The sequence below is a fragment of the Pantherophis guttatus genome, chromosome 1 (assembly GCF_059756535.1).
Source record: "Pantherophis guttatus breed Tessera chromosome 1, ASM5975653v1, whole genome shotgun sequence".
NCBI classification, from domain to species: Eukaryota; Metazoa; Chordata; class Lepidosauria; order Squamata; family Colubridae; genus Pantherophis; species Pantherophis guttatus.
Window position 1 is genome coordinate 27,905,514 of NC_142063.1, and position 27,793 is coordinate 27,933,306.

The 27,793-nt window shown below is 39.0% G+C and overlaps 2 protein-coding genes across 6 annotated transcripts; one reads left to right on the forward strand and one right to left on the reverse strand.

Moving 5' to 3' along the window:
* Positions 1-2,251: 2,251 nt before the first annotated feature.
* On the reverse strand, positions 2,252-20,132 carry L2HGDH (L-2-hydroxyglutarate dehydrogenase). Of its 5 annotated transcripts, none has more exons than XM_034433344.3 (10): positions 19,870-20,012; positions 18,984-19,099; positions 17,972-18,123; positions 15,217-15,348; positions 13,460-13,622; positions 11,266-11,300; positions 9,659-9,826; positions 9,032-9,189; positions 8,124-8,255; positions 2,252-4,257 (listed from the first exon to the last, which is right to left on the reverse strand). In XM_034433344.3, the coding sequence occupies exons 1-10, from the start codon at positions 19,977-19,979 to the stop codon at positions 4,062-4,064; spliced, it is 1,362 nt and encodes a 453-aa protein (XP_034289235.2). In that variant the 5' UTR covers positions 19,980-20,012; the 3' UTR covers positions 2,252-4,061. The 5 variants fall into 5 exon arrangements, with proteins under 5 accessions (XP_034289235.2, XP_087737792.1, XP_087737784.1 ...); XM_087881666.1 differs by having other exon boundaries at positions 3,028-4,257; positions 13,460-13,651; positions 19,870-20,132; XM_087881658.1 differs by having other exon boundaries at positions 3,028-4,257; positions 17,967-18,123; positions 19,870-19,989.
* On the forward strand, positions 20,082-27,228 carry DMAC2L (distal membrane arm assembly component 2 like). The gene is made up of 5 exons (XM_034433347.3): positions 20,082-20,183; positions 21,009-21,122; positions 23,581-23,789; positions 25,249-25,420; positions 27,062-27,228. Exons 2-5 carry the CDS (start codon positions 21,019-21,021, stop codon positions 27,174-27,176), a joined length of 600 nt encoding a protein of 199 aa, XP_034289238.1. The 5' UTR covers positions 20,082-20,183; positions 21,009-21,018; the 3' UTR covers positions 27,177-27,228.
* The last annotated feature ends 565 nt before the right edge of the window (positions 27,229-27,793 follow it).

The following is a 27,793-nucleotide window of genomic DNA, read 5'->3' on the forward strand; positions in this document are numbered from 1 at the left end:
CCATACTTCAGGAAAAATGAATCTAAATGAAGATACGGAATTAAAATATGCACTCTGAATTAAAAGATGTGTCATTTCAAACTTCAGGTGGTGGAAGAATATTCTTTAATCCCATTCCTCATTTTCTATATATTTTGAGAATGTATGGCATGTGAACTACTTAAAATAAAACTTTGGGCCAAAATTAATTCAATGTAATTTGCTAAATAACATTGTCTTGCATCCAGTTACCGATCTGATATAAACTAATGTACATTACAGATTAAAACGCCCTGTTCTTTTTGCTTTAGATTTGGGCCAAGAGCAAAACCAATAATCCCAAAAGAAAAAAACATCACAGCCCAAAATATATTTTAAAAAATAACATTCCTTTTGTGATGGGCCAAACTCATTAAGGGCTGTTTCTTGGGCAGCTACATCCAGAATCCAGACAAATTTTTGAACAGAAGTGCACAGTTCAATGCCATTTTACACTGAATTCTCTTGAATGTTGGATATTTGATTTGTTCAACTTTACTATTAATGCATAGAAACATGCCTTTGATAGTATCTTGCATGTAAAGGACACATTGGGCTAGATGTGGTGGTCATATCATGGAGGACAAAGAACTTGACTTTTAGATGTATAATTTCCTTCTTTGTAAAGACATTATTGACATGGAGACTCTGCTTGCTAGTATTATATTTGATGAATGCCATTCAATATATTTCATAGGGAACATACAAGAGATATTGCAGACTTTACTGTGGAATAGTGATGTATAACCCAGAGTTTATATGTTTGCATGTTTGATAATTCAACTCTAATCACCATGCATAAATGGAAGTGGAAGTTTTCTCCGAGTTATTTTTCACTAAATTCTGGAACACATGTATCCGTGTAGTTTTTGCAGTAAGAATTTTATGAAAGGATTTAATCCACTAAGATTACCTTTAGTTTTCAAAATGAAGAAAATGCAGGTGAATTGTACACAAAATTTCTTAACTAGTCTCAGTAGAAATACTTCTGCTTGTTTTAAAGTAAAAACACCCAATAAACACAGAACATGTATACACCCTTTGATTTACGAAGCAGTGATGATTATATATGTCTCTGAATCTTAATACAATTTTTTCCCCTCTGAGATATACATTGGTGGTAGATCGTAGGTTTTGCTTGACCCAGTCAACAATTGGGGAACCACTGGTTAGAATAGAAAATGCTGGGTAACAATAATCTGTGTATAGAAAAATTCCTGTATTCTGACATATTTTTGACCTGTGTAACTATTTTTTCTCTCTTCATTGGAATCAAAACCAAAGATGCAGTGAGATTTGCAGCTTGTTTTGTTCCATAGGCTCTCAAAACATTGTAGCTCCACTTTAATTTAAAACTGTACGCTGGGATATTGGGATATTGTTTCACCGATTCCTAAATATATTTTATTTGGACCTTAATTTCTTTAAAATTAAATTTTAAAATCTTGAAAAAGTCAAATAGTAAACTGTTTAATAGCTTAAGGAATTTATAAATATGCTATAAGTGGAATCCTATACATCAAAGAATCCTATAGATGGCCAAGATTCTAAACCACACACATTTTAGGGAAAGACTATAAACTGCTAGGATGTGGATTTTCTAACGTCAGAAGGTGAATGTTCCATACTTAAAATGGAAATCTCTAGCATAGTGGCAGATAATAGTGAAATATGAAATGACATGAAAATAAAATAACATTAAGAACATAAATATTTGCTTCAATTATTTGTTGAAGGTTGACTCAGCCTTCCATCCTTTCTAAGGTAGGTGAAATGAGGACCCAGTTTGTGGGGGCAATAAGCTGACTTTGTATAAATATACAAAAGTATGAAGGCTATTGCTTAATGCATTGTAAGCCGTCCTGAGTCTCCGGAGAAGGGCGGCATATAAATCAAATTTAAAATAAAAATAAAATAAAAATAAATTACAGAGACAAACATCACATTCTAAATACCATCTCCTTGTCTCATTTTATGTGGTGGTAGAGGAGCAGTAGAAAACATTATTTGCTGCCTAACAAGATAACATGACTAGTTTTTGCCAAATAAGCAAAGTAGTTTTCTGTTCATGTAAATCCAAATCTAGATCAAGAAGTCTAGAGTGCAGAAATTCTGTTCAGGGTTGCTCAATGCAGAAAGCCTAATTGAAGTATCCCAACAGATGATTCCACAGTTCCTGCCAGAATAAAAACTACTACCATATCTCATTAGGAATTCCACTACTGAAACATTATTGAGAATTTTTTCTTTATACTCCATCAAATGTGACTTTTGACAATTTACAATTTTTATTTGTTTTGCAGTCTGATGGGATCAAGACCCAGACCAAAAACCTATTGGTAAAAAATTGTACTACATGAAAATGTTTTTAGAAACTTCTATCTACTTCTGTATAGCAGGTACTTTGCTTTCCTAGGTTTAACTTCCTTGCTTAATAACACACAGGCTCTCGATAATTGGGATGGGAGTGGAAGGGTTAAAAAAGGGAAGTCAAGTCTCATGTTTATTACACATACAAGTACTTGACTTACAACAGTTCATTTAGTGACCATTCAAAGTTGCGATGGTACTGAAAAAAGTTATTTATGACCGTTTTTCACACTTGCCACTATTGCAACATCCCCATGGTCACATGTTCAAAATTCAGGCGCTTGGCAACTGGTTCATATTTATGATGATTGCAGTGTCCCTGGGTCATGTGATTATCTTTTGCAGCCTTCTACCTTACTACCTTACTTAGCAATGGAAATTTTGGGCTCAGTTGTGGTCATAAATTAAAGACTACCTGTATGGAGAATTTAGTGTTTCAGAAAAAGATGTTTGGAACTTCCAATGATTCTATTTGAAGATGAACAGAAAATAATGTACAGTACATTAAAACTCAGTTAAAAAGAAACTCATTTAAAATTTCCTTGTTCATCACCCCCATTTATGCATTGCTTTTTATATTTTATTATTGACTAAAATATAAAGTTCTATATGACTTCTAATTATGATTTGGATCGATGCTTTTATCTCATCATATTCCATTAACTTTTATTTTAAAAGAACATACCAAATTCAGTCACATACAATACTTACATGTTGGGGCCATCTAGTAAAGGAAGACTGTATGCAAATCAAATCAGGAAATGATCTCTGATTCATTAGCTAGCAATTTAGAGAATGCTAATTTCTAGCAATGAGAAAGCAAAAGGAAAAAAAACCCTAGAGACAAATCATAGAGGTAATATTTACATGGAAAGACAAAAGCCATGTTTTACTACCAGTATTTGGAACCTGCTGTCCTTTTCTTCAATGAGTTTGGTAAGGATAATGCTTTACTTCTGGCCAACAGCTGCTTGTATTTTTGTCAGCATTCCTTTGCTAAAAATAAAAACTGGAGACCAAAGACGCTTGACTAATATCTTTTTCCTGGAAATTTACAGCATAACATCTGCTAAAAATGGCACCAGTTATCTTTATAATATCCACTATCTTTCATTAACCAATCAGGTAACATCATCAGTGCACAAATATTCTTTTCTATTGATACCGTGATCGATGGACAGTTTATTGACTCCACTTTTTTTCAGGTGATTCTAAGTTTGAAGAAAAGTCTACAACCACATCTCTTGCTTGCTTGAGTATTTTTAAAATGCTAAGCCCATCACTGATTCTTCGTGTCAATAAGAAACAGAAAAACTAGGCAGAACTGGCTCTCTTGGTCTAGTATTCTCCTTATTACTCTTATTTGGAAACAGAACTTTATTTAGATACAAGCCAGGTCTCTTAAGGAAAAGGAGGAAGATTCTGGTTTGCTAATTGCTCTAATGTATAAACACCATTTTCCTTTAACAAAGAACATTTAATGGATCTTCCTATCCTTTTAAATAGTTTCAGTGCTGTGATACTGATCGTGGTCATGTTTGATGCTTTTGTATAGCAAATTAGTAGGTGATTCCTTTTTCTAATCCTGTTTCCAAACAAGAAACAGCCCTTTTCTTTGCCTGTCATAGTAGCTAAGAGGAGGAGGAGCAGAGGCCCAAGTCTCCACCGTCCAGTCACAATTCAAATCTCTGCTCCACCTCATTGGCTATCATTTTTGCAATGGCAAGGGAGGAGGTAGCAGCAGGTGAAGGGGCATTCCTGACATGGAGTATTCGAGCAGCAATGTCTCCAGTTCCACTATCAAACACAAAATCATCAATCAAGTTCCCACCACTGTCCAAGGCTTGAGCTCTGACTCCAGCAGGTCCTCTGCAAAAAGAAAGACATTAAACATTCAATATTTAATTTGATAACGCCCCCTAACCAAAGTGACTTAATATGAGATAATACAATTACTGCACTATTATGGTTGATTATAGAACAGAATAAAACAGTCATAGACCAATAAAAATTTATATTTTGTAAAACAAATGAAACGAAAATATCCCTTGACATCAATAACTGTGGCAATCATTTGTGGGCAAAACTTACATATAACGTAGCACAACTTTGCTACTTTTAGAGAAATAAATTTATCCTGATTGTTTAACAGATAATATGGTTAATTATATACACTTGATTTTAGCTAACCACTGAGAGGCTTATCAAGTTTGTTTCTTTAAATTCAATTGCACAAGGGTTCAGGGTTTGCATTTGGTATTTAAGTTGTAAACAAAGGGCTCTACTCCCCAAAATAGATGGTGTCAGATGGTGTTAAAAAAAACAAAATGGGACCAGGACAAAAAAATATTTTGATAACTTTGCATTATATTAAAGACAAAGACTCTTCTTGAGGGAGATGGGTGATCTAGAAACATGAAATATAAATAAAATAAATATATATATAATCACTGTGGGTTTGTGAATCATTCAAGTTTGATTATACAAAATGTATTAAATCTACAAATCTAATCAGTTATTACTAATAAATCAGGTTAATTCAAAGATTCACTTCAAAGGATCAATTCAATTAAAATAATAAAATATATATGTGTGCGGAATGTTTGAAGCAAGCAATTTATTTGATTTGATGCACTGAATAGATCTGGAAATTCAATCGTTTCAACTGGACCTTTGAAATAAAACTTCAGTCCTAATACAGGTAGTCCTCAACTTACAACCATTCATTTAGTGACTGTTCAAACATTACGACACTGAAAAAAGTGAATTATGACCTTGTTCACAAGACTGTTGCAGCATCCCCATGATCATTTGCTCAAACTTCAGATGTTTGGAAACTAGTTCATATTTATGATGATTTCAGTGTCCTGGGGTCCAATAACCCCCTTTTGCAACTTTCTCTCAAGCAAAGTAACTGTGAGAGGGATCTTGCAGTTCTAGTGGACAGTCACTTAAATATGAACCAGGAATGCACTGCAGCTGGCAAAAAAGCCAACACAGTCCTAGGCTGCATAAACAGAGGGATAGAATGAAGATCACGTGAAGCGTTAATACCATTTTATAATGCCTTAATAAGACCACACTGTAACTATCTTCCTTTGTTTAATATCCTCCCTTTATCACATTAAAAATTACTATTTAGCAGCACTTTTTGGAAAGGTTCTGGCAGCTGCGCCCAGGTGTACAGTGCAGATAGTATATCCCTGCTTCAAGGTGTATACTTACCGTATTTTCTGGCGTATAAGACGACTTTTTAACACATGAAAATCTTCTCAAAAGTCGGGGGTCGTCTTATACGCCGGGTGTCGTTCTCCTGTAACCAGGCAGACCAGCCCGAAAGGCTCTGACGAGCCTTAAATGGCTCTGGTGATCCAAGCTCTGACGATCTGCTAATCAGGCAACGCAGCTGGGATCACCAGAGCCATGGAGAAGGAAAAAAGTTTTCCCCTTCCAGCTTGCTTACCTTAGCTGCTAGTCGCAATGCCTGCCTTGCTTCGCTTGCCTGAATCCATTCCATCAGCAAGCCACTCCCTGCCTGCAATCAAGCAAGCAGGAGTTGTGGACTTCAACTCCCAGAATTCCTCAGCCAGCAAAGCAAAGCTGGCTGAGGAATTCTGGGAGTTGAAGTCTACAACTCTTAAAGTTGCCAAGGTTGGAGACCCCTGTTCTATTGGGTAAGTTTTTTTCCCCTTTGGGATTTTTTAAAAAAAATAGTTAACTGGGCGTTTTTTTAGTTGTTCTTTTTTAGACCTAGCCATTTAAAATTTAGGAAGTTTTAAATTTAGCTTTCATATAAAAATAAAAATAAAATAAAATAAAATAATATTTGTGTAGCTTTCTGAGATTTAGTGTGTTTCTGTAGTGTTTCACTCCAACTACACAAACACACAAAATCTCACAAAGCTGTACGTGGAATTTTGTGTGTGTAAAGTGTGAAAGTTGTTTTTTTTGGGCTTTTTGTGGCTGTGTGAAGTTCCTGCTTGTTTCAGGGGCCATTTTGGGTCTAGCACAGCTGCTTTTACATTGTGGGTGAGCCAGTTGATGTTTTTTAATTTTTATTTGGTGTGCTTTGGAAGAGGGATAGTCCTATACGGCGAGAATAGCCCAAACCCTATATTTTAACAGGAAAAATAGGGGGTCGTTTTATACGCCCAGTCGTCTTGTACGCCGGAAAATACGGGTAGTTTAAATTACAAACAAACTCAACATGGACAAATCCAGGATTTATTGCCACATAGCAATATGTTTTATTGCTTTAGGATGGTTTAAAATCTAATTTGCCGTTTAGATGCATACTTTGAAAAAATGGCTCTGGAATATGTAGGCATATAGGCATATTTCTGTATCTGGTCATTAAATCAAAGACCCAAGCCATTCCTGGCTTGACCCTCCCAACCTCAAACCTCAGTTCTTTCAAGGTAAGAGATTAACTCCCTTAAACTGCCTAATCCCCTTTATTACTGCCCTTTTAGCTGCCCTACATCCTGTCTTGTGGGGCTGCTTGCCATGCTGTGGCTCAAGGGTTCCTTGGCATACTGTGGTTCTGGGCCTGCAAGAAATCTCTAAACTACAGCCTCAGTGTGCAGCCTCAGTCACTCCATGAAACTGCAGTTTCCTTACCCCAGAGAGACATGAAGCCACAGCTCAGCCTGGCCCTGCCAGTCACTCTTGCTGCCCTGCACTCAGAGGCTCCTGACACCCCGCACTCCACCATCCCAGCTGCATTTCTCCATTTTCTTGCTCTCCCTGCTGACAAAGAATGCCTGGCCTGGACCCTCCACAAAATGGCCGCCGGTCAAGTGAGGCTTTCTTCCACAAGCCTTGCAAAAAAATCAATGTGCTTGGTCAGCAGGAGCAAGAAAACGGTGAAGGTCAACTGGGAACAACTATCAAAGAACCAATTCCAAATGCAAAGGGTTCAAATTTGCTGATTTTATTGCCCCAGCCTAAGCAATCTTCTCAACTAATGGTTTGCACCTGGGTAAAACTATGTAAGTTTCAACGATATTCAAAGGGGGTGTTGGACTTTGTTCTCTTGTGACTGCCTAGAGCAGTGTTTCTCAACCTTGGAAGCTTGAAGATGGGGGGACTTCAACTCCCAGAATCCCCCAGCCAGCAGCGCTGCTGGCTGGGGGATTCTGGGAGTTGAAGTCCCCCCATCTTCAAGCTTCCAAGGTTGAGAAACACTGGCCTAGAGTCTAAACTGATTCCTCATTTGATTTCTTCCCCAGCTCTGCCAGTTTCTCTCTTTAAATGATGGAGCACGGAGTGGCAAGAAATGTGGAGTGCAGAGGACCAGAAGGACACAGATTGGTGAGAGGGGGAGATAAGTGGGAGGGAAATGAGTCATCCCTGTGGTCGTATGGGCAGGTGGGATGCCAAGCGACGAAACTCATGTAACTGCAGGGTCAGTGCAACAGCCTTTAACTTCAAGGAATAAGAACCAGTCATTCTGTGCCACCATAACTTCAAACAGTTGCTGAACAAATGGTTATAACTCATGGAGTACATCTATTTGGCTAAGAAACAGGGGAAATGTGTATCATAATTTTGAATCTCATAGGAATAGCAGAAAAGAAGAGAGGCAGCTATGTTGGACTAGTTTTCATCAAATGCCTTTTTCTGGTGTGACCTCTTTATCATGGAGCTGTTTCTTCAAAATTCTTAAACATATTCAACCAAGGTGGGGGGAAAAATCCATTCTTGACATCTCAGCAATTTTAATTTTTTTTTACCTCTGAATATCATTGATGGTAATTTCAGGGATGATTCTTTGCAACTGCTTCAATTGGGCATTTAGAAAACATGCTCTGTACATTTCACCCATCCCATATGAAAAATTCTTCAGCACTAGTTTCCATAAGCCACTGGGAGAAAAAAAAAGAGCAGTTTATTGCGAACTGGTTGGCTAAGGTTAAATTCTCTCATCATCCATAATTGTATAACTCTAGACGACCTTGGAAAACATCAATATAGAAATATAGTAAATAAATGTGTCTGTGTCTGTGTGTGTTCATAGATCAGATGCAAACAACTAAAAGTACAAACTAATAATCACATCCCAATTACACTGAAGGAATTAAATCAATAGTAACAAAGTCATTTTAGTGCTGTAGCTAAGAAATACTACACTGGGATTAATATCTGTCAACTTGATTTAAGTCTTTAATTATTCTGCTGGTTTTCACTTTATATATCTGATTAAGTGGACTTATCTAAAATAGTATGTACTTATGCCATAGTACATTTTTACATTCTTGAGATGCTGTAAAATTGGTTGTTTTTCTAATTGCTTTGAATAAAAATATGATTTTAGTTCATTTTTTATCTAGTAAAACATTTATATTTTTGTTAAATAAATAAGCAATCTTGTCAATTTTTTTGTTTTTTGCCTGCCACTTATGTTTCTTCAGATGATAGAAATGGTTCTACTGAACTATCGGTTTTTATAGGGTCAATATTTGTATGTGCTTTTTCTCCCAACATTCCTAAACACAATATTACTTACAACATGAATTGAACCACACACTCAGTCCTTTCCTACATTTCCCACCGCAAGCAATAGAAGTCTTCTTGCAATGCTCACAATTAATATTCAAGTAACAGAAAAATGAGAGACGGCATACTAATTGGAAAATATTACCTGTAAGCAGCTGCATCTATAAAATCATGAATGCTGAAGTCATAAAATCTGTAGCCCTCTCGTTTAAATGCAAGGACTGCATTAGGCCCAAGCCAGACATTACCATCCATCCGTGGGGTAAAATGAATGCCCAGAAAGGGGAAACGGGGATCAGGTACCTGTCATACCAAAACACATGGAACATGTCCTAAATCAAAATTAATTTGAGGTAGGAAAGTACTGGATGTCTGTATCACCTATAAAACTATAAAACAGCTAAAACAAAACAGTTCCCATTTAATTGTTTAGAGATATGGAGAATAAATGGAGTCTATTTTCCAAAGAGATAGTGGCTCTTTTTCATTGGATATGTTTAAGCAGAAGTGAGATGGCCACCTACCAGAGATGCTTTAATTTGGATTCCTGCGTGAATCAAGGTGTTGGAATCAAGGCCTAAATGGCCCATTTCAATTACACATAACAAAATTTTAAAAAAGGAAAATATGTGGCAGTAATCTGGAAATGGAATTGAGACACTTTGCAGGCTATTAAAGTTTAAAGAATTTTTTGCAATACTGATACTGCCTAAAATCCCCCAGGCTTTACTTCCTTCCGACCAATAAGTGAAAGTACTGAGAAATAATATACCGGATAAATGTTTCCTCTAACTAAATAGCACTTCTCTGGCTTCAGCACCAAATAATCTCCACGGAAAGGCACAATGCGGGGCTCTGGGTCACAACCACTGATCTGAGAGAGTCTATCCGAGTAAAGTCCTGCGCAGGTCACAAGATGTCGGCATCGGATTTCTTTCCCCTGTGACAAAAGCAGCACAAATTTACCTCAGCTATAATATACCTAACGCAATCTCAAAAGTAAATAATTCCCGCAGATATTTCTTCTATGTTCCATTTCCTCCAATGTTGCTCCTTATGGTTAAACTGACCTAAAACCAGGACAGGAAGGGATTACTTTTGGCTCTGAAATAGAAGCTCAAATCAAAGATAGGTCTTTTGGGAATAGAAATAACTTTTGAAGAAAGCTAGCCTGGCCAAACAAATGATACTTTAGCCCCGTGATGGTGAACCTATGACACACAGAGCCCTCTCTGTGGGCACACTCGCTGTCACCAGCTGCTCTTCCGGTTTCTGGCGTGCTGGCCAGCTGGTCTTTGCGGGCACTGGAGTGCCAGAAAAGAGCCGGAAAAACAGCCAAAAAACAGGCCGTTTTTCAGGCCGTTTTCTGGGCTGTTTTGCGGCCTATTCTGGGCCTTTTCCAGGCAGTTTTTCAGGCCATTTTTTGGTCCAAAAATGGCCAGAAATCTGGCTTATTTTTGGCTGTTTTCTGGCCCGTTTTCAGGGCGTTTTCTGGGCCAAAACCAGCCTGAAAAATGGCCCGGAAAACAGCCTGAAAATGACAAAAAACACATGTGCGTGCCGGCCAGCTTGTCTTCAGGTTTCTGGTGCTCCAGCGTGTGCACATACACACGCATATATGCACGTTCCAGTTTGGGCACTTGGTGCCAGAAAGGTTCACCATCATTTCTTTAGCCAATGGAAAAGGCCAGATGTCCAGCAACTCCACATGACAGGATTACTTGCATTTGAAGTCAGAGCTTTTCGGGGAATGAGAAGCTTTAAGCAATTAATGAAAATGCACAGTTAGAACTTTATATTTTTGTAAAAACTACTAGAACTGCCTTTGTAATGTTTTGTAATATGGTTATTATCTTTATCAAATATTTTCAGATATTAAGAATTATGTTTGCTTTTCTATATAGAAGGGCTAAGGAAAACTCCATCAACTAATTTTTAGTATATATTTGTCATTTAAGCAACCTAAACATTACACTCTTCTTTGAAAACACAGATGGCTGAAAAATAACATACACAGGTATAATAACCTTCATTTTTTATATCAGATACGTTTAAAGACTTTGGAATATATTTCTGTTATTATAAAAAGCAGATACTGATGGTGCTTCGTTAATAAATTATTAATCAATTCTGTATATGCATCACTCTGTATATGTCATTTTTACCTTAATATTCTACATCTTCCTATTTTTTTGCTGCAAAAACTGTGAATTAAACTAATATACAAATCAGCATTCTAAGCTTAGTATAAAAATAACTAAAGTATTAACTTACTAAAGCAGCAATTAAGGTAAAATCTTTTTTATGTTTAGTAAGTAAAAAAAATACCAGAAGTTCAAATATATGTATTCAAAAAATTGAATGGAATGATTATCTTACCTTTGAATTTCTAACAACAACTGGATATTTCATCCCTACAAATAATAAGATGAAATGAATTGAAATGGGTTATGAAGAATTGTTTTATCCCTTCTGCAAAACTAAAACCCAAGTGATAGTTTCTGAAGAGAAAGTGGGCTCATCTTAGAATAACTTTATTGTCACTTTAAATGTACATTAATCAGCATACATTTAAATGAAATTTCATTGCTTACAGCTCTCAAGGGGTCACCACCTCCAATATATACTACATAAACATGACAAAAAAAAAAACCTATGCATATAGCCACACAGACACATATATGATATGACACAGAAACAACACAGTCTAGTTCGGATGTATATATACATGGCGAAAAAAATGAATCTTGCGAGTTTACCAGACGGATGATGGCATAGGGAACAAAGCTGTTCCAGAATCTGGTAGTTTTGCTAGAAATACTTTGAAAATACTCCCCCAGAGGGGGAGCAATAGAAACAGACCATGAAGTGGGTATGTAGGGTCTCTAACAATGCTTCAAGCTCTAAGCACACAGCACTTATAAGTAGTATCCTGAATAATGGGAAGCGATGATCTTCTCGGCTGTCCTTACCACTCTCTGTATGGACTTTCTATCTGAAAGCCATTTTCTTTTTCTTATTGTAGAAGCATCTGTTCTGACCCAGCTCCCCACACACAACAAACCCTCTGAAGTGAACTCAAAAGATTCCTTTATTAGGAATGCCAGAAGCCCCTGCAAAAAGTTTCTCTTGCAGGTTAACAAGTCTGGATGATGAATAGTTGTCTGCCACACCTATTCATCTTTGCCTCCTGCCTTTTATCCCCAGAGCAATGGTGGGGCCTCATTAGCAGTAGTGGCTCTTCCTTCCCCAGGATCGGTCTACGACTTTCCACTGCTCTTCCCTTCTCTGCTTTCAGAAGTAAAAAAATGCTACCAGTTTGTCTGAATTGCATTTCAGTATTTCCGATGATCAGCTGTGCCACGTGATTTAGATTCGCTTATTTAAATCCTGCTTTCTAGCGAATCTAAATTGTGTGGCACAGCTGATTACCCCCCTCGCTGTTCTACTTACCTTAAGCCTCCTTTTTCCACGCAAAAGGTGTGTTTCTTGTGCAGTATGCATGTGTGCGTGTGCAGTGTGTGTTTGGTATGTAGTGTGCATACACGCGCAGCGTGCATTTGGTGCGCACCACGCATGCGCAGGCAGCGAACCAGTGGCAAACCGCGGGAGATTTCACCACTGTTGGCAACAATACCTTTGAATTGCATTTTGCTCTCCCCTTATTCTATCTCTCTTCCTGCCCTACTATTCTACTTCCTACCCTACTATTAGGGTAAATAGTATCTATATTACTAGGTATCCTTTGGCAAAAGTGGTCAGAAAATATTTTCTTCTGAATTCTGGGTGTGATGAAACATAAAACAACTTTTTCTTGCTAAATTCTATTTTAGTACAAGGATTTAAAGTATAGATTTCAAACCAAGTAGCAGACCAATTATAATGGCTTCTAAAATACTGTATATTTGTTATTCCTTATTAAATTGCAAGGAATAAAGTTGTTCAATTGTCCTTTTTCCTAGGTATAGCCCCTCTATCTTTAGGATATGAATGAGTTCTAAAGTAAAATTTAGTATCTATCAAATTTACAGCAATTTTTGAAAAAGTTCTGAAAAGGTATCCTATAATATAATCATCTGAACCGTAACACTTATTCAAAGCAACCTAAGAGTTGAAGGCAATTTCAACCTGCAAGATCTTTAAATGCATAGAAAATACAGTCTGTGTGCATGGACTGTGCTAAACCAGGATTTTTTTTTAACCTTGGTTTATTGCACATGGTGTATTGGGTTGGTTCGTACACTTTTCAAATGAAATAAACTTTGTTGTAGCTTAAATTTGTGTCTGCCTAAAGGCCACTCTGGCACATCAAAGATGTATTCTAAAAATAGAAGAGGCCAACTTTTGTTTTTGAAGAGTTTTAGGAGATGAAATAGGTCCCTTAAGACAGGGCATTCCATCTTGGGGCTGCAAGGGAAATTGCTGGTGGACACACTCTTGGGAACACCATCTTAATGCATGTTGAGTTCAAGGTCTGCATATTACAGTGAATCCTGAGAGGAAAATTCCAAAGAACATTGGGGAAGACTATAACTATAGAGGTGTCAGAAACGAATGATTTACTGTAAATTACCTTCTTTACTTCCTTCAGCACTTTCCTTTGCCATATCCATGTGTTCCACCTCAAACTCTGTCAATACAGTACCTCCAGCTGTCTGAAAATCTTCAGCATAGGCTAGGGCCACCTGCCTGTAGTTCACAATGCCGGTGTATGGGGAATCCAGAGCCATCAACCCCTGAAAAGGTGGACGCAGGGACAACACATCTGTTCACAGGGTCAATATTGAAAGAACAAAGAAGACACAAAGGGGCCATTTGAATCAATGCAACTTTCAGCAAGGCAGCCTACATGCTTATTAGGTCTATGTGTTTACTCAGATAGTGCTGCTTATCAGCAAGGAATGACAGAAGGACAATTTAAAGCATGTGAAAGTGATACTTGACTAATATTTGCCAAAATGGCTTGTTCAAGAAAACTTTAGAGCAGGACCATCTGACATTCCCAGTGCAATTATTGATACCATTCCTACCTTTGAAACCAACAATTGGTAAAGAGATTTGGTGAGGTAAAATACTGAGGAGTGACATGTATGGATTGATATTTATTTCTGGAAGTCAAGCATTGATTAGTAGGCATTTGTAGTCGGAGAGCAAAATGGAGGATTTTGCCTGCAACTAGCAAGGAGAAGATACAGACAAAGAAGAAAAGAAGATGGGTTCTTGTTTCTGAGCAACTGACTGGGTATGATGGTTGGAGACTTTGAAGAGCAGACCTGCTTTTCTGTCTGAGGTAAAGGTTAAGGACATGCTGGGGCTTGATTAAAACTGCCATGAGCTACTGACTCCTGAACAGCCACAGACCTGACTGGAAGAGAATTTGGCCTCAGCTAGAGCTCTTCCAGAGAAACAACATCTGGAAACATATAACCCAAATAAGTGAGCATGTTAGTTTTCCATGGAAAACTCCAAGCAACATGAACAGTGAAGAACGCTTCGTGGTGATCTGTAAGGTATGAAGGTTTGTCCTTCAAACAGAAAACTCAAACCATGCCTGCTGGAAGTAGACACTTGTGTCATTAGAAGAGAACATAAAGGAATAAAGAGTTTATATACTGCATGACATGAGGGAAGGTAAAATTTTGCTTACTATGATGGGTAAAGCAACTCAGTAGGGACAAAGAAATGATAGGAATGCCAAAGAACAAAAGAAGGAACAAAAGCTTGTGACCCAGAGAAGGAAGAGGAAGAAGTGCCGCTCAGCAACCTGCTCTAGAAGCCAGTGCATGGCTTCCACCTTACCAACCTCAGCTTCATGGAAGAGAATGGAAGATACTCAGGCCCTGATAGGTCAAAGAATGCAGGATCCACTTTGAAGAAGAGGTGCAAATTCCCAAATGTGAAAAACTAAGGTTAGAACATGCAGATTTGATATGATGTCATATGTATTATCTTCCAGGTCTGTTCAATGGGCTGCCAAAACTCTTCCAAGTATATAAATAACAGTTGTGCCATCTATTCAGGCGAAAATGAACAAAAATGCCAGAAAAGACCTCAAAAGATTTCTCCAGAGACAAGGAGGAAAATGATGTAGGAAATTGAAAAAGTGGGAAATGCAAGTAGTGTACTTGTCAGCTCTTTCACAAAGAGAAAACAGGATCCTGGGAATCAGAAATCCTGTATTTAATGTTCTATATTAATTTTAATTTAATGTACTACTATTGTTAAACTGCATGGAGATATTGATTTCAGAATTTGCCCGGTACCATCCCACATTTAACAAGTTATTTGCATAGAAAAGATTAGATACTGCACAGCAAGACAGCACCTTACCCGACAGTAGGGTTCCTTGGCTTGTATTTCTTTGGGAGAGATTAGTTTCAGCCCCCGGACATTATTCTGTGTCCCCCTTTCATAAAGTGCCTTGAGTCTCGGAATTTCTTCATGTTCAACTGCAACAATCAGCTGCCAAAGAAATAAGAAACCAGAGCAACCACAGAACAAAAAAAAAATACCATGAACAACACGAGATAACCACACTGTGAAGTGTGAAACAAAATTAATATTTGATTAAATTAGACTTCAATTAAAATTGCAATGTAAATTAATTGTGGTTCATAACTTTATTTAGCTGGAGGGATCTTTCCTTGCTGATATTCTTTCTTGATTAAAAAAAAACCTATTGACTCTTGATTTCTTTGAATCAGAGAACCACAGAAGAAGCCAGTGTCTCTTGCTCCTTAAAAGTAATTGTCAGTGACAGCTGAACTGGCTACAAGTATTATATACCTGCTCCTCCTCTGGGTGATATAAGTATTAGGCTGATTTTTCTCTTATCAGGAAAGAAAAAGACTTGCATTATATCAAGTGTTTTTTCAGAATCCACTCCAAACAGAAAACAAAATAGTTTTATCTTATCTTATTCACCATTAGGCCTCTACTAAATACCTTTGTTGACTCAGCAGGTGGCAGCAAGTAGCTTGTCTAGGCTTCAAAGCTAAGCAAGATGAGGTATTAGTATTTGGATCAGAGCTCACCATGAAATTTGAGGAATCTGCCAGTTGCATGGCCAGGCTGAAGAAAATCTAGTTCTAGTCCTGCCTTAGGCACAAAGCCACCTTAGGCACAAAGTCACCTTGGGCCCATCGTTCCCTCAGCCCTGGGAAGAAGGCAGTGGCAAACCATTTATGAAAAAGAATCATGCCAAGAAAACTGCAAGGACTTGCCGAGTGTCAAAAACTGACTCAAAGGTACAAAAAAAGAGACATTCAATTTAGAATTTATTTTGGGGACAGTTGGAAGAATTTAGTTACTGTATAGTTTAGCATATGACCTAGTGCAGGGGTCTGCAACCTTAAACACTCAAAGAGCCATTTGGACCTGTTTCCCACAGAAAAAAAACCTCCAGGAACCACAAAACTCCACGTCACTCACTGCCACCCAGTCATGCCTACCCAGCCAGTCAGTAGGGCAGAGAACCAGTTGTTAAAAAACACTGGGAACCACAAAACCCTTTTCTATTTTTCTCCTTCTCTCTCCCCCCTCTCTCTGGATCTCTCTATGTCTCTCCCCCCCCCCAGTATCTCTCTCTCCCCATCTTGCTCTCTATCTCCTCCCTCTGTCTCCCCCCTCTCTCTGTATCTCTCTCTCTCTGTATCTCTGTCTCTCTCTCCCCCTCCCCCCCCATCTCTCAGATTTCCAAGGCCAGGAGAGGAGTGACTGGGAGGGGAGGGCGAGGCCAGCCAGTGATGGCACAAGGAGCCAAAGCAGAGCCCAAAGAGCCACATGCGGCTCCGGAGCTATGGATTGCTGACACCTGAACTAGTGCAAACAACCTGGTATGTTACAGTTGAAATTTTTTTTAAAGCCTAGTGTTTTCAGGCAATCAGCTTAAGGTACAATCTTGAATGCCTTCCTGTGAGTAAAATTTTCTTTACCTTCTTTCTGTCAATTTAAACAGCACCCAAATTGCTCCCCATTAGATTTAATTGTAAACAGCTGCAGTTTTAGGGAGATGTCACAATAGTCACCCTTCCCTACCATCAAAATCAACTGACATATAATTTTGTTTTTTCAAAGGACACAATTATTCTAAGCTAGATAAATAGATATGCTGATTTGTGTTCATATATACTGCAATTGCAGATATAAAAAGAACAATAAAGCAATGGAACAAGGGAAATGGAGTTAACGCAATCATACTCGTAAGAAGTATACACACACAAGCATATATATTGGTTTCTGATGTTACTGTAAACGATGGAAAATACTAATCAGTAATATTTCATTCTGTGTAACTCTTAAAACTGCCGATTATATTGTGATTGAAAAGTTGGTTCAGTGATTATAAAACTACTGAAAAAAAATCAGGATAGAGAAGAAAATCCTACAATTCCAAATTGGTGGGTGTCTATCGTATGATTCTTTGGCCAATTCTCCTGTTTGAATAATAAAAATAATCATAAATCAAGTGCATTAGAGTTCTAGTAGGATTACCATATTTTTCGGAGTATAAGACGCACTACCTTTTTTGGTGAGGAAAAGAAGAAAAAGAAATCTCTCTCTGCCTCTGAGCAATTTTGCCTCATTGCAGCAAACAGCATGCTTTACTTTCATTTTCGTTTTCAGCATAGCTTGATTAGCACAAGGAAAAAAAAAATCTGCTCCAGCAATTAACCTCTTTGCAGCAAGCAGCAGAGCCCTGCGCAAAACAGTTGAGAGCAAATCAGCTGAGAGTCGGGAGGCAGATCCAATCAACTTGTGCTAATTAGATTGTGCTGAAGCTGAAAGGAGCTGTTTTTTCTTGCTGTTTGCTTGTAAGGAGGTACCTGCTACAAGGCACAGGCTAAAGGATGGGGACCAGTGGGTGGGTGGGGCTACATTCGGTGTATAAAACACACTTAAATTTTCACCCCCTTTTAGGAGGGAAAAAGGTGCATCTTATACTCCGAAAAATACGGTAAGTCTGCTTCGCTTTAGAATCATTTAGAACACTCTAGTAGAGCCACTCCAAGAAAATTAAGTAACTTAATCAACAGTATTTGGAGCTGTACAAGATTAACACCAAAAATTTCAGCACTTACCCTACCTTGCCACATTGTTTATATGGGATTCCTTTTTGGTCACAGTATTCGTAGCAGAGAACAGCTCCTTCTACACACAACTTGGCTTTTAGGGATCCAGGTGTATAGTAGATTCCGCTGTGAATAACACCACTGTTATGCCCACTTTGATGGAGAGCTAAATAGAAAGTTACATCTATCATTTGATTGATCTTCTAATACATAGAAATATTTTGTTAGTCAAAATATTATTGAATTACTTTACATAATTTCATTGTTAGTTCAGGAAAAGATAGCAAGGTAAAATGGAAATAAGCATAAAAAGAGTGACACAGCATGCATAATATCAAAATATAAACATTTATGTTAAGCAGTAAGATTTAAGAAACTCAAACTAAAATATCAAGCAAATAGAAAATAGACATTTATTCTCATGATCTCTTCCTGATCTTTTTTCTGAGACAGCTATGAATGTCCTATGCAAAACTATGATACATAGGAAACTATATAGATATGATGTGCTTCCATTTGTCAGAAAATGATAGAAATCATACTATTCTATGTAGGCAACAAAATCCATATCCTAGAAATTTTCAATTTTCCATTGAGCGGCCACAAGAAATTATAACATGTTAGTAGGAATTTTAATGTTGTCTTATGACAAATGAGATGTAAAATTGACCTATCAAAAAGATTTTTAATGGATTGTATCTACCTGAACTAGAGGTAGTCCACATTCAGCAACAATTGAGACCAGCAACTTGGTTATTAAGCTAAGTGGTCACTAAATGAAACCATAATTGTGTTAATGCTTTTACTTCAGTTTTCCTTTGCTTTATAGACCTGTGAAGATGGTAAATCCAAGGACTGGTCACGAACCATTGTTAATTGTGAACTGTGGTTAAACAAGGCAGTCACTAAACAAGGGCTACCTGTATAACATTTAATACAAAAAGACTACTGTACCTATAAGTTAAACATATGATTGGAAATAATACAGAAGTCTGTCAACTGTTTTATCAATTTCAGATGTCATACCTAATTCCTTTTCCTTTTCAAGTACTGCAAAAACAAGAGACGGATGCCGCAGGCTAAGCTCCCTGGCGGATGCTAGACCCACAATTCCACCACCAATGACAACGACATCAAAGGTACTGCCAAAAAATTTGTAAAGATCACTTTACAAAGGCACATACTCGATTTTTTTTAAAAAAATTAAAGATTACAACTTTTTTTAATTATGAACTATAATGGCTTATAGTTATTAGGCAATAATTCCCATATTAAGCCACATATTGAATAATCATGGTCTGTTGCATAACCACAACTGACTGGGTTCATGCAAGCCAAACCCAAAACTGTGGCTTAAAATAGCAGGATCCATCCAACATGCCGCACATGTCAGCCAGACAAAGCTCATTAGGGCTTACATGTAATCTGTAAAACCAGCCAATTTCTGAATTTCTATTTAGTGGTACTCCTACTGTGCAGTAGTTGTTGCTGGCATGGAAAGGGAGAGGTACCTAAGAGCTGGTGCAGTTGCATCTCAGATTGCAACAAATCATCATCATAAGTTTTATTTCTCAAGCATATATAAGATAACAGGTAAAAGTATAATAATTTGAATACATGAAAAGAGTAAGTAAAAAAGGAATATTAGGACAGGGACAGTGGGCACGCTGGTGCACTTATAATACTTAATACTTAAGCTCGGGGCATTAGTTTAAATTGCGCTGCTTCTCTTTCCCTTTCAGGATTTCCTCCGCAGAGGAAAACTCGACCTGTTGAATGTCTACCTAGCAGCGGCTGCTAAAGTTAGGACGGCAGAGCCGGCTGCTCGGCGCTTGCAGGCTGCTGCCCTGGGGAAGGCGGCGCAGATCACGGGGCTCGAGGGCCAGGACCGACGCCGCCACCGGCTGCTCACCTCCTCCGTCGGCCGTTGTCGGCGCTGAGAGGCCGCGAGGGCATCGCCCGACCCCCGGCCCAACAAGGGCGCCAGGCCCCGCCGACGGCCCGAATCCACGCCGGGATCATTGCGAGCTCTGGCGGGCGGGAAGGCGAGCGAGCCAGTCTGGCCGACTCCTCCTCTTTCTCCGCCCGCTACAAGTCGTCCGGCCCTGCGAGGGTGGGTGGAGGGTGGGGAGAAGCCGGATCCGAGGACCGCGCAGGGCGGGCCCGCTACGACCGAAGGAATCCCGCGGAGGCAGACACCAGAGGCACCGCGCCATTCCGTCCGGGGTGCGTTTCCCCACAGTGTGTCGCCATTCCGGGGCTTCGGAGAGGGAGGCAGGCCGGACTGGCTGGCTGGGCTCCCCACCCCACCCCATGCAGGGAGGGAAGGTCGGGGCGGCCTTTTTGCCAGCTGCGGCCTCATCCCGCTTGCAACGTCCCTCGAGCCTCTTTGCAGCAGCCCTGGTCGCTTTGCCAAGGCGGTGCTAATCCCGGGGGGCATCAGCCCTTTGCAGCGGCTCTCGGGAGCTGGGCTGGGGAGGCTCTCCCATTGTGTTCAATTGCCGGGCAGGCCTGAAGGTCTAAGTCAGAGGTCTTCAAACTTGGCAACTTTAAAACTTGTGGACTTCAATTCCCAGAATTCTCCAGCCAGCTTTGCTGGCTGGAGAATTCTGGGAGTTGAAGTCCACAAGCTTTGCTGGCTGGAGAATTCTGGGAGTTGAAGTCCACAAGTCTTAAAGCTGCCAAGTTTGAAGACCTCTGGTCTAAGTTGTGAGGTGAAGGAGAGATGCGGAAGGGGCTTTTGCCTTCTATAATACAGTAGCCCCAAACGTCTGAGCTTTTTTTCCCCATCAGCCATTGTCCCTTTCTTTCCTTGCTCGCAAGTACAGAGAGAACTGCCCTCTAATTCGCCGCAATGTTGTACTAGAGATGGGGCAGAGATCATGGCTAGATTAAGGGGCTGCCCTGAGCCATAATGCACTTTTTTTTTTTGGTGGTGCAAATCCACCCCATATGTGTCTCATCATCCTTGGGTCACACCTTACTGATCACAGTAATGTGACTGGTTTCTGGAAAGCCACTGAGCTGTCATGACTATGATCTCTTTTTCAGAAGTGACACGATGTTGACGGAAGTGCTGAGCCGCCAAACGAAATGGTTGAAGAGACAGCCGCCTGCTGGGCTGCGGAGGCATTTCTGGGGATGGTTAAATGCAGTGTTCAATCAGTAAGAACACAGGCAAGAAAAATAAAGTCGTTTCCATAATAAGTTGCTGGTACGATGCCGGTGGAAACTAGTTGGCAGATATGATTGCCTTCTGAACCAGCCTTGAGAATTGTAGCACTCTTATTAAGAGTGAGCTGGGGTTTGAATTTTCCTAGCTCTCTCCTGAAAGTATGAACGATTCTCCAGGTTGACATGACCATTAGGTTAAAGAAGGCAGCTGCCGTAGGAGGCACTTGCTTGGGAAAATTGTGAACCCTAACACTTCTGAACTCCTAAAGCTGGGCTCCTGCCTTTTGGTTTCATGGAAGATTTGTGGAAGGGAAAGAGATGCTGTTTGTATCTCAGATAGCAAAATGTGAGTTGTAAGCCCATACCTACTAGGCAATCCTATCTCATATATAGTAGAACAGTAATCTTTGATGTTTTTCATATATTGACATTAATTAGCGGTATATGCACTTGGTATGATTCAATACAAGTACTTTAAATCTCATGCAAGTGCAACACATCCCTGCTATAAAGGAGCCTGACATTTAAAAATTTTTGAAGCTGCAGAATCCTACTGCAGGGGTGAAATGCTCCCGGATCGGACTGGATCGCCTGATCCGGTAGCGATCTTGGCTGGTGGTTCAGCAATCCGCTAGTGATTTCTGGTTTTAACCAGGAAGTTAAAAAATGGTTTTAAAAGGCTCTGATGATCCCAGTTGAGCCGCCCGATCATCGGAGGCTTTTTTTTTTTTACTTTTAAAAGCATTTTTTCAGCCGAAGGAAAAATGCTTTTAAAAGTAAAAAAAAAAAGCCTCTGATGATTGCGTGTCTCAGCTGGGCATGGGCGGGCGTGGGGGGGGCAGGGATTTTTGCTACCAGTTCTCCGAACCACCAGCCACCATCGCTACTGGTTTGGGTGATCCGGTCCGAACTGGGAGCATTTCACCCTTGGAAAAAAGGTTTTTAAAGCACAAGGGCTGGATTCATATTGCATATTAAGCCAAAAAGCTAAAACAAATATCTTTTTATTGTGTAAATGAATCCCACACTTACTGGTGGAAATGATTTATAAATTACATATAATCTGCAGTATTTTTCTCAACTTTCTTTGGGCTGTGGGAGGAGTCTATTAATAGGAAAACTTTAACCTTCTTCCCCCAAGGCTATTTTCCACTCTGACCTACACAATGATTTACTTAGTGAATAATACACCACATTTATTTTTTAAGCAGGTTTCTTGCACAGAAGTGTACAAATGTAAGGCTGTGACCCTAACATTAGATAAACTAATACAGCTAATTTCTAAAATCATGCCAGGAAAAGCAGCTGGTTGGGAAGTCGGCAGGGCCGAAGCCCAGAGATGGTTATGTATGGGCCAGCCCTCTGGAACAGCCTCCTGTGGGAAGTTTGATTGGTCCAACTTGAGGAACCTTCCAGAAACTGCTGAAAATGGAGCATTTCCAGAAGGTTGAAGGGGAATTGACAGCAGACGCTGTTTCAAGTTATATGTTTTTGTATTTTATAATAATGTATTTTTGCTATCTCTTGTGAGCCACTAAGTTTTCTTATGATTATGGTGGGATATTAATGTAATACGTAAGTAAATAAATGCTCCAGTGAACTAGTTTAAAAACACTAAAGAATTGTAATTTTCATTGTATTAATTGGGAGAAATCTTATTTAGGCCAATTTCATCTGAATGCTCTTAACGTTAAGGAATAAAGGATATTAACACATGTTACATAAGGGAGATAGTTTCTTCAGGATCACATCAGGAAAAAAATAAATTCCTTGTCTGCCATGATCCCCATAATTATCAAATAGCCCCAGGACTTTTATTTCAAGCCTGTCCATTAAATACAGATGCATACTGTAGTCCTCAATTTACAACCATACTTAGGACAGGAATTTCTGTTGTTAGTTGATGCTGTCATAAAGCAAGCCATGACCCAACTGGATTTTACAATCATTTTTATGGCAGTCATGTGGTTCTTAAGCAAATTCAGCATCTCCAATTGATGTCTTTTGTCAGAAACTGGCTGGGTAGGTCAAAAATTGCATTCATATGACAGTAGGATGTTACGACTGGTTGTAAATGCAAACCGATTGCCAAGAGCCTGAATTGCAGTGTGACCATGGGGTTTGGGGGGCTTGTGTATGTCATCACATAAGTGTGATGACAGGTCATAAATCACTTTTTCTGTCATAACTTTGAACCATTTTTAAATGAATGGTCCTAAATCGAGCACTATCTGTATTTAATGAATCTTTAATCCAGTGTTTCTCACACTTGGCAACTTTTAGATGCATGGACCATCAACTCCTGGAATTCTCCAACCAGCATGTTCACACATCTTAAAACTGCCAATTTGCAAAACACTAGTTTAATTTGTGGTCCTTTACACCGTTTATGTTGATTTGAAGATACTGCATGTAGTGGAAAGAACTCATTTTGATGCCTTCTTGCCAGGGTTGACCATGAACGAATCCAGGCTGTTGGTCCAGATAGAGCGGCTTCAGAGTGGCTTCTTCGGTGTGGTGCATCGGTGCGCTACCATGGCTATGACAAATGGCAACAAGATTACAATGCACTCCCTATGGGGCCACTGGAGAAATATAAGATCCAAGCAATCAATGCCACAGAATCTTGCATCATGAACAAGGGATTTGATTATTTTGGTATGTAACTGAGCCTAATATAACTAATTTAATCGGTAACTATACCCAGACAAATTGTTTGATAAAGTTTGTTATTTGCCTGCTAACAAGAAGCTTGCCTTTTTTAAAGAATTGTGCAAAGGACATCATAGAAACTACATCCTATTTGGTGTATTGCTTTTGTACATGGCGAAGTCTGCCTAAGGGCAGTTCACTTCAGTAATAGTGCATAGCAGTTGTTTCATTTGCACCACTAGCATCTTGGTGGTATCTACTGAAATCAGGAAGACAATCCCCCCTCTCCCCATAACACAATATCCTTTACCTATTTCATGCCAGTCTTTCACAGGATTACCAAAAGTGTAATTTTGAGACTATAGGCAACCTTCCCTGATCTGCTGCCTTCCAAATGAGTTGGGTTTCAATTCTTACAATGCCCAGCCAGCACAAGCAACGCACAATTGATTCTTAGCCAGGTTAGGGAGGATTGTGTTTAGGAATATATTTGCCTTACAAGTAATACAAAACAGAATATGATTTTGTTTGGATTATAGGAGGGGGTGTCAAATTCGCCGGCCGGATGTGACATATGCTGGCCCTGCCTCTGCCCAGTTTAGCGAAGGGGGGGGAAGTCCCGCTATGTCACATGATGCCATTGTAATGATGCAAGTTTGACACCCCTGAATTATAGGATACATGATATTCTCCATAAAGATTTAGAGTTCTGTGCAAACTAGGAAACTGGAATTATACCATGCCAAAATCCTGATTAGTTATGGGTTTTGTCATAATATTGGTCCAACTAAATCACTGACTGGTAAATCTATTGTATGTAGGCAGATGCCCTGCCTAGAGATGTTAGAAATAGATTCAGGTCCTTTTCTCAAGAGTTTTAGTCCTTTCTTTAAAGAGGAATATCACTTTCATCAGAGGTTCCTAAAAAAAAACTTTTTAAAAATTTCTATGAGAAGTTAAGATTATTTTCTCCACAGTTGTGAAAATAAACTGTAAGGGAAGGGGACCTTGCCTGTTCAATTGCACCCTATATAATATGTAAGGCACAAATTCATTATCGTAATCCTGAATTATATGTGACCTCTCTGGATTGCTTTACCAAAATCAGAATGGTTTGATTTTATCTAATGCCAATGTAAGTAGAAAGGCTCCACTTTATGGCTGTAGGTACAGCCTTTAAGGCTGTACTTAATGAAGCTTTGCTATTGTTATTGCTGTTGCTGGGTTCGCAAACTAATAGTGACTTAGCATGTTCCGTACGATGGAATAGTTTTACATTAAGCTATAAACCAGAGTTTTAAATCCTTAATAGCCAAGTTCATGCAGCAAACTGAACTAAAAGTAAGCAAAGCAAATTGTGACTTAAAATGATGTGAGTCCAGTCAGTATATGGATAAGAGCAGAAGCCCTTCACATAACCTTTTTGTAAGCCCTTCCATTAACAAAAGACATTATGCTATTTCAGATGGTCTAAAGCATCTTGAAGAAATAAAGTTTTGCAAGTGCATATACATTGAGGATGCATGCTTACAACGGATTAGCGAGACCCCAAGCCTGCAGAATAGCCTGCTGCGTTTGTTTCTCATTTCTTGTGGGAATGTTACAGACAAAGGCATCATCGCATTGCATAAGCTCAGGTATGTAACACAATTAACACACATCTGTATTTTATAAAGTAGTTACGTTGATTGTGTGGGCTATTTTCCCTGCTGCAGCCTAAATAAAATTAGAGACAGTTAAGTTCTTGGTTTTCTCTGAGCTTGATTATTTTCCTTCATTACAGGTAGTCTTCAACTTACAACAACAATTAAAATTGGAATTTCTGTCCTATGTTATTGCAGTCCTAAGAACAGTTGGACCTGATATTACTACAATTTTCATAGCAGTCATTAACTGAATCAGATGGTCATTAATTAAATCACATAGTTATTAAGCAAATCCAGCTTCCCCAATCGGCATTATTTGCAATGACCGGACTGTTGAATTCCGCAACCAGTTGTAAACGGAAGCTGGTTCCAAATGCCCTCATTGTGATGATGTGACAACGGGGGTGGTGTGGTGGTTGTAAGTGCAAGTTCAGGTCACAAGTCATTTTTTCCAAGGCTGTCATAATTTTGAACCATTAAACAGTTGTAAGTTGAGGACTTCCTATAGTAGGAAACCTGTTACATATAAACAATCAGCAGTCTTCGCTCATCCATGCACTGGTGAAGATACCTAGCCCACATGTGCAGGAAAACAAGCCAGCTTAGATGTCTATGGACATTCTCAGTCATCCAGGTCATGGTTGTCCCAAAGGTGCTTTTTTTTCAAGAGGCAACTGGACTTTCTGGTTTTTCTTTGAAGACGTTTCGCTTCTCATCCAAGAAGCTTCTTCCAGTCTCGCTTCTCATCCAAGAAGCTTCTTCAGCGCTGACTGGAAGAAGCTTCTTGGATGAGAAGCGAAACGTCTTCAAAGAAAAACCAGAAATCTCTTGAAAAAGCACCTTTGCGACAACCCAGAGAAAACTGAGAGCCCCATAGTGAAACATTGAGCTACAGATGTTCTCTACAGTTGAAATTAGAGACTGTTTACAATGTATGTACAGATCCATGTGTCTGTCTAGAATTCTAATTGGGCCACCATCTCTAGATGTTTTTGCCTTTGTGTATGTTAGAAAGCTTACAGTATGTTAATTGCTTCAGTTAATGTACAGGTAGTCCTCGATTTACAACCCTTTGTTTAGTGATTGTTCAAAGTTATAACAGCATTAAAAAAAAGTGACTTATAACTGTTTTTCACACTTACGACTGTTGCAGTATTCCTATGATCATGTGATCAGAATTTGGATGATTGGCAACTGACTCATATTTATGACAGTTGCTGTGCCCCAGGGTCATGTGATCACTTTTTTCAACCTCCTGATGAGCAAAGTCAATGGGGAAGCCAGATTCAATTAACAACTGTGGCAAGCAAGGTCATAAAATGGGGCCAAACTCACTCACAACTATCTATTGCTTAGAAATAGAAATGTTGGATTCAATTGTGGGTGTAAATCGAGGACTACATGTATCAGGATTTTTTGCTGGGCATATTGAAAACATGAACATGCGCTTAACTGTATAAATACTTGTAAATTTTTGGGGAGGGAGGAGTGACATAGCATTTATTCTATTTAAAATAAGATATTGATGACATTAGTTAGTATTGTTAAATGGATACCTTTTGCTTTCTGTGTCTCTGAGCAACTATTTTGCTAACAGTAATCTTTCTTCTCCTTTTATTTAATTTCTAACAGCAACCTGGAATATTTGTTCCTGTGTGATCTGCCAGGGATACGAGATAAGGAAAGAACTCTTCAGTCCCTTAAGAAATCAATGCCGGCACTTGAGCTGGAATTAGACTTGGAATGAAATCCTTGCCATTCTATGTGGCATCATTTCCATTATTAAATCTGTGAAACGATCCTCTGAGCAGCCCATGGTTATTGTGGAAAACCTTGGCCTACTTAAGAGAAGAAGGCTGCAGACAGAAGCATGCAAGGAACATAGTCTGCTCCTTAAGCTCTAATACTCCCCTTGCATGAGATACAGAATCCCAGAATGTATGGAAAACATGAGAAATAAGTCTCCATTCTTAAGGGTCTTTTATGTTTTTATGGGAAAAGTTGAGATTATGGGATAGATATAGATATTGCTGACCTATATAGACATAATTAAGAGTGTTGTGAATTAATTTTTGGCGGAAAATTCCTTTTCTATTATAAATAATGGGGCAATTTGAGGATGCTAACCCACAATAATAAATACTGCATAACTAATGATGAGGTTTCTGAAGCTGAACATCAAAGGCCACATCATTTCTCTGATTCTTGTTTTGATAGGCGGTGGCCTTTAAAATATGTTTAAAATATTTAATAAATTAGAATAGAATAAAGAGTTGGAAGGGACCTTGGAGGTCTTCTAGTCTAACCCCCTGCTTTGGGAGGAAACATATACCATTTCAGACAATTAAATGAATCCTGTGAAAA